We start from the raw sequence: 16,971 nt of genomic DNA, 5'->3' as shown, positions 1-16,971 counted from the left end.
TTAAATGTGTTAATAATACATAATCATAGGCAGCGCAATAGCGCTGCCTAAGTAAAGAACGACGTGGGCACAATGTGGGTTGTAAATTATGCCCTGGGGGCATATAAGGTTTTATTGAAAGCGTTGTCGTAAAAACTTCAAAAAGGGCTCATTCGATTGGAAATTGAAAGTGCTAGTGTCTTTTTTAATAGCCGAAATCTATTGGAGTGCAACTAACCCCCCCTCTCACGCCCACCATTTCCCAAAACACATACAATCAAAATTTTGAGATAACTATTCTGTTCAACGTATTTTAAAATTCTGGAAAATAGGTCTTTGAGGTTTACAATCCCCCCCCCACAGCCCTCAGGGCAAGATTTTAAGTTATGCCCACGGGGCATATAAGGTTTTTTATAGAAAGCGTCGTCGTAAAAACTTCAAAAAGGGCTCATTCAATTGAAAATTGAAAGGACTAGTGCATTTTTTAATAGTCGAAAGTGATTAGGGGGCAGCTAATCCCCCTCTCACGCTAAACTGACCGCATCTAAAAGGTAAAACAAAGACCGCATCCATAGGTAAAATTCTACTTTGATCATAATGTTTTGTTTTTTTTTCTTCAGCACGATCCAGAGAACAATAAAGAATGCACTCCTGGCGGAGAAGACGGAAATTATATTATGTCGAAAGTGATTAGGGGGCAGCTAATCCCCTTCTCACGCCTACCATTTCCCAGGTACATCCAATCAAAATTTTTAGACGGCCATTTTGTTCAACGTAGTTGAAAGGTCCGGAAATTATGCCTTTTTAGGATGACAAACCCCCCGCAGCCCCCAGGACAAAGGCTGTAGGTTATAGTCTGGGGGCATATAATGTTTTTATAGAAAGTGTTGTCATAGAAACTTCAAATAGGGTTCATTCAACTGGGAATTGGGGGAGCTAGTGCCCTTATTAAATCGAAAGCGATCGGAAGGCGAATGCCACCCCCACGCCCATCATTTCTCCAAACACTTCCGATCAATATATTGGTGGAAATTATGTTTTTGAGTATGACAATTAGGCCCCCCCCGCGCAACCATCAGGGCTAAGGCTCTAAGTTATCCCCTGGGAGCATATAAGGTTTTTATAGCAATTGTTGTCATAAAAACCTCCAAAAAGGGCTCATTCAATTGGAAATTGAGAAGGCTATTGCCCTTTTTAATAGACGAAAGTAATTGGAGGGAGAATCATCCCCCCCCAATAGCCTATCATTTCGCTTAACACTTCCGATCACCACTTTGATATGGCCATTTTGTTCAACGTAGTTGAAAGATCTGAAATTATGTCTTTGAGGATGAAACACCCACCTCTCACGCCCACCATTTCCCCAAACACATCTAATCAAATTTTGAGATATCCATTCTGTTCAACGTTGTTGAAAGATCCGGAAATTATGTCTTTGAGGATGACAAACCCCCCACAGCCCCTAGGACAAGGTTGTAAGTTATGGCCTGGGGGCATAAAAGGCTTGTATAAAAAGCGTTGTCGTAGAAACTTCAAAAAGGGCTCATTAAATTGGGAATTGAAAGGGGTATTGCCCTTATTAATGGTCAAAAGCGATCGGAGGGCAAATGCCTCCTCCCACGCCCGTCATTTCCACAAACACTTCCGATCAAGATATTGATATAGCCATTTTGTTGAACGTAGTTGAAGGTTTCGGAAATTATTTCAGTGAGCAAGACACCCCCCACCCCCCTACAGTTCTCAGGGAATGGGTTGTAAGTTATGCCCTTGGGGCATATAAGGTTCTTATAGAAAGGGTGGTCGTATATGCTATGGAGGGAACTCGTTGGATTCGTTGTCATAAGTTCTAGTGCCCTTTTCAAGAGTCAAAGTAATAAGAGCGCAGTTACCCATCCCCCCCACCCCCTCCCCCGCACACACACAAACATGTTCTGTTTTCCTGAGATATATCCAATAGATATTTTGAGACAGTCCTTTTATTTAAAATAGTCCAAATATCATATAACAAGGTTTTTGAGGTTGATACAAGCCACCAGAACCTGAGGGCGAGGGTTATAAGTTATGCCCTGGGGTATTTAAGGTTCTTATGGAAGGGATGGTTGTGTAAACTTTAGAGGTGGCTCATTTGGTTGAAATTGGAAGTTCTAGTACCCGTTTAAGAATCAATAGGGATGGAGGTTAAGTAGCCCCACCCCCCACCCACCCAACTACCCATCTTTTCACCAAATGCATCTTGAAATTGTGCGATGGAAATTTAGTTTAAAATAGTCCAAAGAGCATATAACAATGCTTCCAGGGTTGGCACAACCCCTTCCCCAGAGCCCCAGGGCAAGGGCTTTAAGCTATGCCCTTGGGGCATATAAGGTTTTTATGAAGTGGGTGGTCGTATTAAATTCAGATGGGTCTCATTTGATTTTAAATTGGAAGTTATAGTGCCCTTTTTATGAGTTAAAGTGACTTGAGAGAAAGCAAAGTTTTGAGACATCAGTTTTTTCAGCATTGTTGAAAGGTTCAGTAATTATGCGTAGCAATAGTTGTAGTGGCTGTAATGGCATTAATATAAATATGCAATTAGCACTTTTTTTAATCATCCCCTTCAACACACGATGAAATCTTTAACTTAATACCATCAACCGGTCCTGAAGTATTGCTGATACGTCCTCTTGACAACCTATATGGGCATAGTGTGTTTCGATTTATTTCAATACAGCCACAATATTGCCCAAAATTTTTGCCTATTACCTTAGGTTTATTAGTTGTAGTAGTAGCACCAGTAAAAACAGTAGTAGCAGTAGTAGTACAGTTTATAGTAGTAGTCTTAGATTTAGTAGCAGTAGTTTTAGTAGCAGTAATAATGAAAGTAGCAGTAGTTGTTGGAGAAGAAGCATTAGTATTATGATAAAAATATTGTCTTTTGGTTAGTTCAACATCCCCCATAACAAGCGTTGTAAACTTTATTTTCACACGCGAAACTGCTCGTAAAATATTTCTGATATGGCCTTTTGACAACCTGCATACGGATGGCAGGTTGCCATCCGTACAACAGAAATAGTATCTGAAAATTTCACCTTTAAACCTTCATAGGTTGTGGATTTTTAGCAAGCCAGAAGACACTGTGTATATTCATTGAATGCTGCTTCTCCGATTACTGTGAATAACGACACAAATGGCATTAAGTTGAAACTTTTAGAGAATGTTTAGAAGGAGTTTAAATTAAACGAAAAGCCTATATGCAAACAGGTATTAAAAGGGCATATAAGCACTATAGGGTATATAAGGACATAGGCAGCGATGCTCTATCATAGCTAGTAATATCATTCATATATTAAAGGAGCTAATTTGATTCAAAATTAAAAGTTATAGTGCCCTTCTTAAGGGTCAAAAGTGATTGGAGGGCAACCAGCCCTCCTCTGTAGCTCAATAATTTTTCAGAAACTTGTAATCAAAATTTTAAGACATCCCTTTTTTTTCAGCATAGCTGAATGGTCTAGTAACTTTATCTCTAGGGTTATTGGTTAGATCCATCCCCCAGCGTTATGTAATTTGCCCATTATGCTTAAAACTGAATGTTGCTTTAAAATTAAATCAAACCCCACTGTTTGTATGCTGGTTACCAATAAGACATCTCAGCAATATACCAAGAACGAAGAGGGTATTAAGTTTAAATCTTCGGGACTACTTTTATTACTACTTCTGCTCTTAAAATTTTACTAAATCAAAAGAGTGTAAGTGTATTCAGGTTGTGAAAGAGCATTGATGTAATTTTTTAAGAATGGTATTAACTTTTATTTATCAGGTCAACTAAAGGATGTATATGACTAAAGTAAACAGTTCTATTTGCGTCATGATTTTCAAAAGAGTTTTTGTTGTTAAAGATTGCTGAAAAAGTTTCTCCAGCATATAAATAGTAGACTAAACTATAAATCATTAAAGGAAAACCAGAAAGATTAAAACTATTATTTTCTTTTTTCCCTGAAAAAGACTATGTCAATATAAAACGAACAGAAATTAATTAAAAAAAAAAACTTTTCCACAAAATAAGATATTTAAAAAAAAGTAAAGAACTCCATTAAACCAAAAATTAACAAAAATAGAATGACATAATCTACCAAGCATACAACTACTACAGATCAGTATCAATAAATAAATGGAACTCAAAACAAACAGAAATTAAAATAAATAACAGAGTCAAACACAAAACGAGCAGAAATTAATATGAGTAGGGTTCAAAACCCCTATGCTTTCTTGAAGCCAGAATACAATTTGTACTTTACTTAACAAAATTCTTTTAAATGTTTTCACTTTTATAACTTTAAGAAATCAATTATTATTTACGATTTTAAGGAATAAATATCAGCATATGTATATTAAACTGACAATGCACATTCAGTGGTTCAAAGACAGATCCGTCTAATTGGAGGCTGACTTCAATATTGCCCCTATTTGCTACGCTGTGTGAAAAAGTGATGCATCGACAATTTTGTAACCATCTTACTATTTACGGTTTTCTTAGTGATACCCAGTTTGGATTCAGGAAAAACCACTCTGCATACATGAAATCCAACACCTAACAGATTTCATTAATAATGCTCTAAAAAAAGTGTATCGGTACTTTCAGTATTTATAGACTTTAGAAAGGCTTTTGACACGGTGGTTCATACATATTTTATTGCGTAGGCTAAGCCGTTTAGGGATCCAAGGTGTTATTCTGAAATGGTTTGAATCATATCTTGACCAGCGTATTATTCGAGTCTGTATTCAAAATTCTATTTCAAAAAGTTTTATTGTTAATTCTGGTGTGCCTCAGGGTTCCATGCTTGGTCCACTTCTTTATCTAATCTACGTTGATTTCTTGCGTTTTTATATATCAGATGCACTGATAACTTCTTTTGCTGATGACACGGTGTTTACAATTACAGCTACTTGTCTAAACCAGTTAATTGAGAAGACAAATAAGGCCGTCGATCATGGGCGCCCATAAGCTGAATTCCAGGGGGGGGCAAACTTCGTCTAATTGCTACTTTTAATGCTATATAATAGAAATCTCAGAACAAAAATATAAAAATACGGCAGCATCATTCATCCAGGGGGTGGCAAGAGCCCCCCCTGCCCCCCCATATGGGCGCCCATGCCCTCGATGAATTGAATAGTTTTACAAGTTCTAGTTATTTGGCAGTGAATATTTCAAAAACAAATTTCATGACATTTTGTAGAAAAGTGAGTTCCATGTGTTTTAGATAATAAAATTGTTTTACTGGGGAATTTTTAATGCATGTAAATGGTGTTAAATGCTTGGGCTTTAGTCTTGATTTTAATTTAAGTTGGAAATCACATTGTGATCTTGTGGCAGTTAAGATTTCAGGAGGGTTGGGTCTAATAAGAAGACTGAAAAATAAACTACCGTCAAATGTTTTACTTTTACTATATAATTCTATTGTTATCCCTTATTTATCGTATGGTTGCATGCTATGGACTAGTAGTTTTATTTCAAGTTTTAGAAAGGTCAAAATTTTACAGAATAAAATAGTTCGTATTTTAGGTAATTATATTCCGTTTGAAAATAGTACGTTGAATTGCTTTACAAGTTTGAAAATTTTCAATATTTATCAGTTACGAGATTATCAGTTACCAATTTTTATATATCAATATTTGAATAAGTGTTCACCGGAGGTATTTCGGGAAATTTTTAGAGCTAATTCATCTTATCACTGTTATGAGACTAGAAATGCCAACGACCTTGCATCTGAGCTCTGGAATATTCAACGTGCTGCGTTTCTGCCTTGTTTTGCGGGACCGGGGGTGTGGAAATCCCTCCCAGATAGTATTAGAGAAGCTGATAATGTAAACCCACTCAAGAGTAGATTGAAGCGTTACCTTTTGGGTGATAATTGAGGATGATTAGAATGTTGAATGTTATTTCTCTTTTTTTTTTCTTTTTTTCTTTTTTATGTAGTAATTGTAGAGCTGTATAAGAATGGATTTGCAGCCATCGTTAACAAACCTTCGGGTTTTTGTAGATGGCTGTTGTAAATTTGTTTGTATTTTTTATGTTAAATAAATTAATTTGATCTGAATTTGATCTGATCATTTGAATTTTTTCAGTAAAGTACAAATTATATTCTGGCTATTAGAAAGCATAGGGGTTTTGAACCCTACTCGTATTAATTTCTGCTTGTTTTCTAGTTTGAATCTGTTATTTATTTTACTTTCTATTCGTTTTGGGTTTCATTTATTTATTGTTACTGATTTGCGGTAGTTGTATGCTTGGTAGATTATTTGATTCTATTTTTGTTCATTTTTTGGTTTTGTTCATTTTTGTATATATACGATATATATATATATACGTATATATATATATATATATATATATATATATATATATATATATATATATATATATATATATATATATATATATATATATATATATATATATATATATATATATATATATATATATATATATATATCGTATATATAACCAAAAATGAACAAAACCAAAAAATGAACAAAAATAGAATCAAATAATCTACCAAGCATACAACTACCGCAAATCAGTAACAATAAAAAAATGAAACCCAAAACGAATAGAAAGTAAAATAAATAAAAAATATATATAAAATATATATATATATATATAAAGTAAAAAGTAAATATATATATAGTAAATATAAATATATATATTAGAAAGTAATATATATTATATATTATATATTTATTTTTTTTTTTATATATATATATATATATATATATATATATATATATATATATATATATATATATATATATATATATATATATATATATATATATATATATATATATATATATATATATATATATGTATATATATATATATATATATATATATATATATATATATGTATATATATATATATATATGTATATATATATATATGTATATATATATATATATATATATATATATATATATATATATATATATATATATATATATATATATATATATATAAAATAAATAAACAAGCGAAATCTAACTAAATATATAGAATATACACAGCTTTAAAGGATAATTACAATTTTCTTGAACCTTCTAATTTTTGTATAGGAAGTTTTTCTTTCTTTCCTGCATAAAAACTAATTCATAAAGTTCTTCAATCATGAGTTCCCTTTGTGCCCTTAGAACCTGGATATCTTATAATCACAGTCCCAAAATTCCATTCATTTAATAAAATTAATTATTGTTACTTAACGCATTGTAATCAGAAATAAAATAACAGAGTTGAAAGAAGTACAATGTAGCCTAAAAGGAATTGATACTATAGTTTCTTGAAGGTGTTGGTGGTTCTACATGAAGGTTTTTTCTTCTTTACGAATGTTGATTTATCAAATTTTTCTGTTCTTTGGAATTTCTGTTTTTTAGCTTAGGTTCTATTTGATCTCTTAGAAACCGGTGAGCCTACAATTACAGTCCCAAGATCAAATTCATTTAGAATTGGGTGAGATACAACTGAAGATATTTTGAAGTTCATCGCAACTTCTTTAATAGTAATTTAAACCCGGTAAAACGATCATTGCCAAAAATAGCTAATATTATTTCTTTCACGAACCTCTTTTGGGATAGATGGTGCTCTGTCAGACCTTGGAACAAGGGAATAGCCGAATTATTAACATTATGCTATAGCTTACAGAAAAAAGGGCAAAATTAAGTTTTTTAAGGCTAAAGCAAAAAGTTTTTTTAGTTTTGATGTGTTGTGAATTTTGAGAAAAATGCTAGGTTTCACTTTAATCTATTGTGGTATTCAAATAATGTTATTCTATTCATGTTTGCGCTTTGTAAAAACGCTTGTTGTTCGCCTGTGAGTCCAGGCGACTTCCGACACCCGTTTTGCAAACAAGTCCAGTGGGCATTTTTCGTCATGAGGCAACCCAAAAATCTCGGTCGTCCCCATTGCAATTCTAGTGGGCTTTTCCAGTAAGTCAAAGCTCATTTGTATTACCCTTACTCCATGCCTATCTACCTTATGGCTGCCCTAGGATGGATGATACACTATCTGTCAGCGAATTAAGTGACATCAAAAAGGGTTATGCCAGCTTTGCGTCTCTCTGAGACTATCCGTCTTGGCTTTACTCCAATTAGCCATGGCTCTCAAGTCTTTCATCACTTCCACTAAGTTGATTTTAATAAAAAAAAAATCGACGGATTTTTAATGTTTATTATTTGAACATTATTCAAATAATGTATTTCTTTTCATGTTTGCGCTTTGATAACAACGCTTATAGTTATTTTGACTTTTTTTCTAATTCTCAATCATTTGTCTTTGTGACCTATTCTTAAATGTACCATTAGCAAAAATCTCAAGATCTCCTTTCGTAAAGTTCTATTTGTATTGTTTAAGAACCAAAGCGAGCAATTTGTGGAAACGGCGTTGTCGACCCTGGAGAAGAATGCGACTGTGGCTGGGAAGAAGACTGCAAAGAAGGCTGTTGCTTTCCTATGCGGAGTAATCCGGCTACGAATGAGAAACCATGCACACTGAGGCCATTCAAACTTTGCTCACCATCTCAGGTAACTTTCATTAACTATTCTCTGGCTTACCAAATGACACCTATATTGGTAAAGCTGTTGTAGTAGCACCACACTTATGAAGTTAACTGAATCTTCGGACAGTACCATCTGTATTACCAAGCTCTTTGCAGCCTTGTTTAGATCACAGTTTTCAACCATTCACAGCCCATGTCCCCAGCTATTACATTAAGTCATAAAATGTATATTTTGGTATGCACAAACCCATGTCCGTCCTCTATGTCCCTTTATCTCAAGAGCTCTATCTTGTCCATGTTTTTTTTATTCGCTAAGACATTACCTTCTTGACGTGCTGCTTGCCTTTCCATGTCCCCCTGTATTTTATAGTACATTGTGATTACACAGATGTGTCCTAATTATAATTTATGTCTTAACCAAAATGAAAAAATAAATAAATAAGGAACTTTAGTGTACAACCATAACGTATATGAATTGTGAGTTTTTCCAAAAGTAAAACAAATAATAATCAAACTCGTTCGCTTCACCTCACGACACGCTAGATATGCATCTAACCCTCAGAGAATATTCAGAAGGCTGAATAGGATCATTCAGGATCATTGGCACGCTGGGTTGGGAATCCTCTTGTTGGAGGGGCAATTGTTCGATTCCTGGCGTCGCCGGTCATTTGGTTTGGGACGGGAGTCAGTGGCGTGACTCTGTAAGCTCAGCCAGAGTCGACCTAGCTCTAAATGGGTACCTGGAGAAATCTTGGGAATGTAAGCACGAAGGGTGTGCGAAAATACAGGACGACTGACCCCCAACCCCCCATTGCACTTCCTGACTGAAGGGCCACAAAACTGAGATCAGGACCTCCGGTTTGAACCTTGTGGGCCATGTGCCGCCATACTTGCTTACTTTTTTACTTATCTCTCAATACTGTTGGCTTCAAAGTTTTCTTAACGAAAAAGCGCTGGATTTTTATTTTTTTGGAGCTTCTTGAAAAAAAATAAAATGCGGGACACATCACTCCTACTTAAAAAAAAATGTGCCTTCTTTTTCAGGTTGGGGGCTCAAAACCTCCTGTCTAGGATTCCTGACTATGGAGATTCAAATGCTGCGCTTTTCATTTCAATCTGCCACCATTGTTTTTCTTTTTCAAGCACTTTTTTAAGATTCCCGAAAACTTGCCTTGCGATAAACTTCTACTATCAGCATAAAGCTATATAATAGTTATCATCCCTGAATGACATTTGAGCAAAAAATTTTCCTCACTAATAGTTTTTTTTACAAAATGGGTTTTTAAATACTCGGTCATTATTCGCTGTGGTTTGCTCTTCACTAAGCTAAGATTCATTCATGATGAAATACACATACAGTAATACACTATACTGTTCCCCCAAAGGCTCCTTGGCTGTAAAGATGGGGGAAGATATACCAGTCACTTACTCAGAGAAAAAGTCACGTACAGCGAGAAGAGAAAAAAAGTGAACAGAAATGAAATAGATTACATATTTTAAATAAAATAAATAGATTAAATAGACTCCAATGAAAATTTCTAAGAAGCAAAAGAAAGTTTATATTTTTTGGAACAACCTAGAAGAGTGGCACCTTCGAGCTGATTCAGTCATCATATTCCACTTAACGAAAAATTAAGCAAGAAAAACGAGTTTTAATTTTGATAAAGCAGTGAATAAATACTATAAAATAAACACTTAATTAAACAAACACACTCCAAATATTTCGGCCCCACATCCGGAAGCCTTTCTTAACGGAAAAAAAGGGCGAGAAAATGAAACAAAAAATGTTTTTTTTTTAAAACTTAACTTACATCAAAATACAACATTACTAAACACACGAAGAGAAAGAAAAAACAAAAGAAAAGAAATATAAATATATAAGTAGGAATCAAAATTCACATATGAAATAACACTTTCATGCACTGGCGTATAAACAAAATCGAATGTCTATAATGATACACTCGTCTCTTCACAGTATATAAATGGAAATCTATAAAAAAAAATGAAGAATATATTTATACTTAAACAAAACAATAAAGGTCAGCTAACCCCTCGGCCTCACATCCGGGAGCCTAAAAAGGCTCCCGGATGTGGGTCCGAAATATTCAGAGTGTGTTTGTTTAATTAAGTGTTTATTTTATTGTATTATTCACTGCTTTATCAAAATTAAAACCTGTTTTTCTTGCTTAATTTTTCTTAAATGGGAAAGCAGTTTGGTCTAAGAATTTATTCCACTTAATATGACTTTATATGACTTGTATCCACTTAATATGCCGCCGTTACAGGATTTTAGTCTGACCTTGCAAAAGGAGTAAAAATCTAGTCCCCGGTTGGGGTAGGTGGATATCGTAAGGAAATATTTAAGGGAAATCGAAACTTCCAGGGAGGGTGTAAAGAGGAAGGCTTTGGAAAGATTGTGGAGGAGGAGGAGAGCGCGTAGCTATGTGTGCCTCAGGTGATTTGGTGCTGAAGTGAGTTGTTAGTAGTATTAGTTATAGTAAATAACATTGGATGTGTTTATATCTTCTGTAGAGTGAGCAAAACTAGATTCAGAAATTTTGGTATAGACATTGTTCAAACTCTTACATTGTATATTGGTTATCTTTTAATTTTTCAAAGCATCACATAACCTCTGCTACTTTTTAAAGTTTAATGAAAATATTTTCCACCAATTATACGCTTTCAAATTGAGATATTCTAATCCTGAATGCTTATGGTTAGATTATTCCGAAAATTCGAAACAACTTCTGCTACCTGAGCTATGTCTCATGAGTATCTGAATAAAAGAAGAAATTCTAATTTGAGTAAAACGAAGCAAGATCCCCGAGGACTCCTGGAAAGGCAGAGCTAATGAGATTTCTTATTCAAATAGTATTGCCGAAAAGCATCTTGCAAGCTCTTTCTATGTGACTCCGGAGATCAATGTCTGTTTTCTACAACATTTTTTTTTCCTGTCAGTAAAAACAAATGGCGAATGTGATGTGAAAGCCAACTTGTCCTTCTTATCCCGTTTTGAAAGGTTTTGCCTATTGTTTGGGGTAGTTTAAATATACCGTTTTAGAATATTTTTCCAAAAACCGAGCTTAGAAAAAGACGTTAGGAATTTATGAAGCAAAGCGACCTAGTACTATCACTATGGTATGTATAATTAAAATGAAATTCTTGAAGTTTTCCTACAAAAATGAAAAGAAATTGAAACCCATCTTATAAGGTTTATCACAAGCAGTTGAAGTCTTTCCAGAAATTGAATATTAAGCTTGAATGAAAAGCTTTTATTGATTTTATGTGCAATTTTGCCAGCCAGAGAAAAAAAAAGATTTTCATTTGGGACTTAAATGCAAGTGAAAAATTTATGTAGAGTGAAAGTGTCTGCATATTTGTTACATCTACATTATGTCTGCTTGTCAAAACCGCATAAATGTGCAATATGTACAAAATTATACTGCACCGAAGCGAGGAATATGACCGGTACCTCCTTAACCCTGCATAAGTGCTATCACACCCTTATGTGTGGTACATCAAGAAAAAATTACGTGGAGTAGGTAATGGCATTAAATGATTTGATTATTATTCAAAAAATCCAGTGCAAACCAAACGTAAACCCATATTAAGGCAGTTTTTTTGGCCTTGTGAAATCCTACTTTTTTTTACCTACCTTTTTTTTACAAAATGGGTTTTTAAATACTCGGTCATTATTGGCTATGGTTTGCTCTTCACTAAGCTAAGATTCATTCATGATGAAATACACATACAGTAATACACTATACTGTTCCCCCAAAGGCTCCTTGGCTGTAAAGATGGGGGAAGATATACCAGTCACTTACTCAGAGAAAAAGTCACGTACAGCGAGAAGAGAAAAAAAAGTGAACAAAAATGAAATAGATTACATACGTTAAATAAAATAAATAGATTAAATAGACTCCAATGAAAATTTCTAAGAAGCAAAAAAAAGTTAACATTTTTTTGAACAACCTAGGAGAGTGGCACCTTCGAGCTGATTTGGTCATCATATTCCACTTAACGAAAAATTAAGCAAGAAAAACGGGTTTTAATTTTGATAAAGCAGTGAATAAATACAATAAAATAAACACTTAATTAAACAAACACACTCTGAATATTTCGGCCCCACATCCGGGAGCCTTTCTCGACGGAAAAAAGGGGGAGAAAATGAAACAAAAAATGTTCTTTTTTAAGACTTAACTTACATCAAAATAAAACATACTAAACACACGAAGTGAAAGAAAAAACAAAAGAAAAGAAATATAAATAAATAAATAGGAATCAAAACTCACATATTAAATAACACTTCCATGCACTGGCGTATAAACAAAATCAAATATCTATAATGATACACTCGTCTCCTCACAGTATATAAATGGAAATCTATAAAAAAAAAAATGAAGAATATATGTATTCTTCATATAAAATGAAGAATATATTTACATCAAGAAAAATTACGTGGAGTAGGTAATGGCATTAAATGATTTGATTAGTATTCAAAAAATCCAGTGCAAACCAAACGTAAACCCATATCAAGGCAGTTTTTTTGGCCTTGTGAAATCCTACTAAGAAGTGAAATTCGATGCTAATTAGAACCTAAGTATATTTTATGGTAAACTCCTTTTAAATTTTATAAATCATGTTAGTGGGAGGGGGGGGAGTGAGCCCAGGCTAAAGCATAATTATCTTCGAGCATTATTTCTTTCCTTAATGTTAAATAAGAAATTTTTATAAGTTACTCACAAATCAATTTTTGTATATGCCGTGCAAGGCTGTATCCAGGAGGGGGAAGTCCCTCAAAATTTTTGTCAGACTCGTAAAAACATAACAAAAATGCATGTAAACAAATTTTGATGTGTTTTTTAAAGCTTTTTGTTATTCTCGCCGCCCAGAAGAAAATAACCCTCCCAAACAAAAATCCTGGATACGACCCTGATACCATGGCTGTCTCAATATTTTTTCCTTGTTTGAAAAATCGCATTATGATATCTGGTCATATTAAAAAGAGTTGGGACTTTTCACCAATCTTATGGCGTACATGTATCAGTGATAATTTTTTCTTTCAAACAGTTCGTGGTAAAGAACTGCAAGTAAGGAGTGACTCAGGCCAACAATAAACCGAAACTCTAGAAAGGAAATTTGAATAGAAATTAATGCATCAAATGAATTGGCTTTTTGTGTGGATTTCAAATATAAGAATTTCATTATGTTTAATGCTATCCATAGAAGGCTACGAGCCTGAGAAGATTTGCTTGGTTTTTGAAAAAGAGTAGGAGCATCCTAAAAAAGACAAGTAATCTGAATGAAAATCATACAGTTAGATTCAGCATACCAGAGAATCCTGCTGCAGAAGTTTAAAAGTTCTTGTCCACAAAAATGTGGAATTTTGCTTCTTTTTTTCAGAAGAAAAATCACGATAGTGTTTTATTTTATCCAAGGGTGTCATATCGCACCAAAGAATTTTGTTTTCTCTACCTCCCCCACGGACAAGCTTTGCTTTTTTGGGGAAGTAACAATAATTTTTTTTTTCTATGTTTTTTTTTCAATAAATCCTTCTCTCTCTCTAAAAAAATGGTCCTAGAAAATCGGAAAAAAGTTAATTCAAATAGAAATTAAAAGTTCTAGTGCCCTTTCTATGTGGCCAAAAAGATTCTGTTGCAGGAAAGTGGTGTTTTCTGCTGTTTTGTGGCACCAAACTACGATTTGCCCCAAAGAGGACCAGTTTAAACTTTAAGATAGTTAATCGACTTAAAAGCATAAAATACTGTATTTTGAGCTTCTCAGTTGCAGAGGAAGTATCACCGCACGGTGGCGAATTCGTTCCTGTAAAGTCATGTAGTCAGTACAAGCTGCATGGTTCAGTGATGTAAAATTGTGCATCAGATATTGTGAAGAAGCGGTGGTGGGGCATTTGATTTGCGGAGGAGGTTTTTTCATAAGCCTAAAAGCGCGCACTTCAATGCTCAAATTTTCTAGTTCTCTAAGAGCCTTCAGATAAATATAAAAAGGTGTGGGGGAATTAATTACCCATTTCATTTAGACTCAGTCTGAATAAGGGTGCCGGAGATTGAGACCTTCCTTCCTACGGCAGAAAAATGTTTCGGATACTTATTTTAAAGTTTAATTTAACTAAACTGATTTGCTTCATTTTCGTAAAATTACATATAGTGGGGTAGAAGTGCGTATCAGCTGGTATAAGGAAGGGGAAGCAGTTCATTGTTTAAGCAGGAGGGGGCAGATGCCTAAAAGAACGCATTTTAGCACCCAAATTTCGTAACTCTCATTGAGCCTTCAGATAAATATAGAATGAGATTTTGGGACGGGGGAGGGAGGGGGGCGGTTGTGTAGAATGATTTTGTAGAAAATGATGCTAAATTCTTCTTGATTCCCATGAATATTTTTAGTCTATTTTGTTTCAATCATTTTAATCGAAAAATGATGATTTTTGTTTCGAATTCACATAAACTTGTTTTCGAAACAACATTTTACTATTAAGACTAATAGAGATAATAGTTACTATTTACATAATAGTTACAGGAATGGTAACTATTATCTCTATTAGTCTTAATAGTAAAATGTTGTTTCGAAAACAAGTTTATGTGAATTCGAAACAAAAATCATCATTTTTCGATTAAAATGATTGAAACAAAATTGGATTGAAACAAGAACCATCTGAATCATCATGACTGAAAACCCTGTAGTGAAAATTTACAGCTCCGTGGCTTGAAAAACAAGGAACATCATTTTCCATGGGTATCACTAACGTGTCCTCTTCTTTCCTCCTTCTACATTGCTAGCGGGGTAGTGGAGCATCAGTAGAAGTGTTTAGGGACTCATTTAAAAGAAGTGAGGTCAAAGCTTGTTCTGTCTTTTTTTAAGATCACCCTACCAGGAGCTACTGCAATTTTGGTAAAAAACTAGGATAGCGTTTCTCCAGAAGGAGACATGCTAGAACAAAAGAGAGATGCTTTAGATTGCTAATTTCATGCTCATTTTTATGTTTTTTCGCGTTTTTGACAATTCATCCTTAGCCCCCTCTAGTGGTCTCATATAGCCCTAGGCTATTCAAAAATGCAATTAAACAATGATGGAATTCTTACTTAATAATATGCAGCAAATATCAGTGAATCATATTTCCTGTTTTTTTTTCCATTTGTACCTGTTTGTCAATCATTTTTATCAATTATTATAGCAATTTTTTTATATATCTCGGGGCTATATGAGATATATCAGAAGGGGGCAGGGGATGAGTTGTCGAAAATGCGAACAAAACCATAAAATAAGTATAAAATTAGACAAGATCTTATCGACAAAAATATGCCCATATTTAATAATATTTACAGTCTTTCAAACTTTTTTAATTGCCTGTTTTCCTGAAAATGTTGGCAGTCAGCTACAAACGCTTAATCTAGTTCCCTATCAAGGAAAAGTTCTGCATCTAACTCTAATGTGTCATGGTACTTATGATAGGAGAAAAGTTCATAAATGTCCCTATTCTTTTTATGACTGAAATACAGCGCAGTTAACTCGTTGAATTGATGCATATTGAATGGAATAATGGAAAAGTTCCATGCATAATTTGGTAGCTTTCTAAGCTGTCCCTGTTAAAATGACAGCTGGGTAAAAGTAAAGCTTTTTTATATTAAGCCCTTTTCATCTTAATTGGGCCCTATTGAGAGAATCATAGTCAGTGCGACAGTGTTGACTTAGCGAAGGCCCATTCATAATGAGATTTAACTAATGCCGAAATTTAGTTAGCGATAGCGGTAATTTGAGCCAAATAAAATTTTCATATAATTTTTCAGCCAATATAAAAATTGCCTGAAAATCTGATTGGCTTAAATTACCACTAGCTAAACCTTGATATTAGTAAAATCGCGTTGGGATTGGGTCTTAAAAAAGTGCACTTCCGGTTTATAATAATAATAATTTATTATAAGCAAAAAAACAGGCCATACAGAACAGTATTCTTAATTACACTCCACAAGAAAAATAACATAAATATCAAGTTTCACTCATTGATGTCAACGCTTCATTTACATATTTACATAACTGCTTGATTTTCATTTTTGCAGTCGTGTTCAGGATACCCGGGCACACCAACTTAACACCCTCAAAAAACTTTTACCATAATATAGAAAGTTTCTGGCACTCGGTGAGAATATGGGCCACATCCTCAATACCTAGGTTACATCTGGGGCAAGAGTAATCCGCATCTCTATCTGGGGCCAACCTTTTTCTTTCAAATACTCTTTTTCTATTTTTTAGTGGCAGGCAATTCGCTCGGATCCGAAACCAAGCCCTCAATGTCTCCCCCGGTAATCCTAGTTAAAAACAATATTCAAATCCAAATATCTCTTTTAGATGGGAATAAAACTTCAATGTTTCAGATGTTTTAACTACCTGGGTCCACATTTGGACTTCCTGGTATTTTATTCTTTTTATAATCATAGCCAAAAACGACTC

The 16,971-nt window shown here is 34.1% G+C and overlaps 1 protein-coding gene across 3 annotated transcripts in view; it reads left to right on the top strand.

Annotated features, from left to right (window-relative positions):
- Kul (Kuzbanian-like) overlaps nt 1–16,971 on the top strand; it is a 314,434-nt gene that overhangs the window by 243,043 nt on the left and 54,420 nt on the right. For all 3 annotated transcript variants that reach the window (XM_089094817.1, XM_089094816.1, XM_089094818.1), the window contains exon 11: nt 8,361–8,530. In XM_089094817.1, coding sequence (XP_088950943.1) covers nt 8,361–8,530 — 170 coding nt within the window. The remainder of the gene's footprint in view (nt 1–8,360; nt 8,531–16,971) is intronic.

This window comes from Artemia sp. Qi Xiang Cuo, chromosome 9 (genome assembly GCF_049724085.1).
Source record: "Artemia sp. Qi Xiang Cuo chromosome 9, ASM4972408v1, whole genome shotgun sequence".
NCBI lineage: Eukaryota > Metazoa > Arthropoda > Branchiopoda > Anostraca > Artemiidae > Artemia > Artemia sp. Qi Xiang Cuo.
This window is presented reverse-complemented; position numbering and strand designations above follow the sequence as displayed.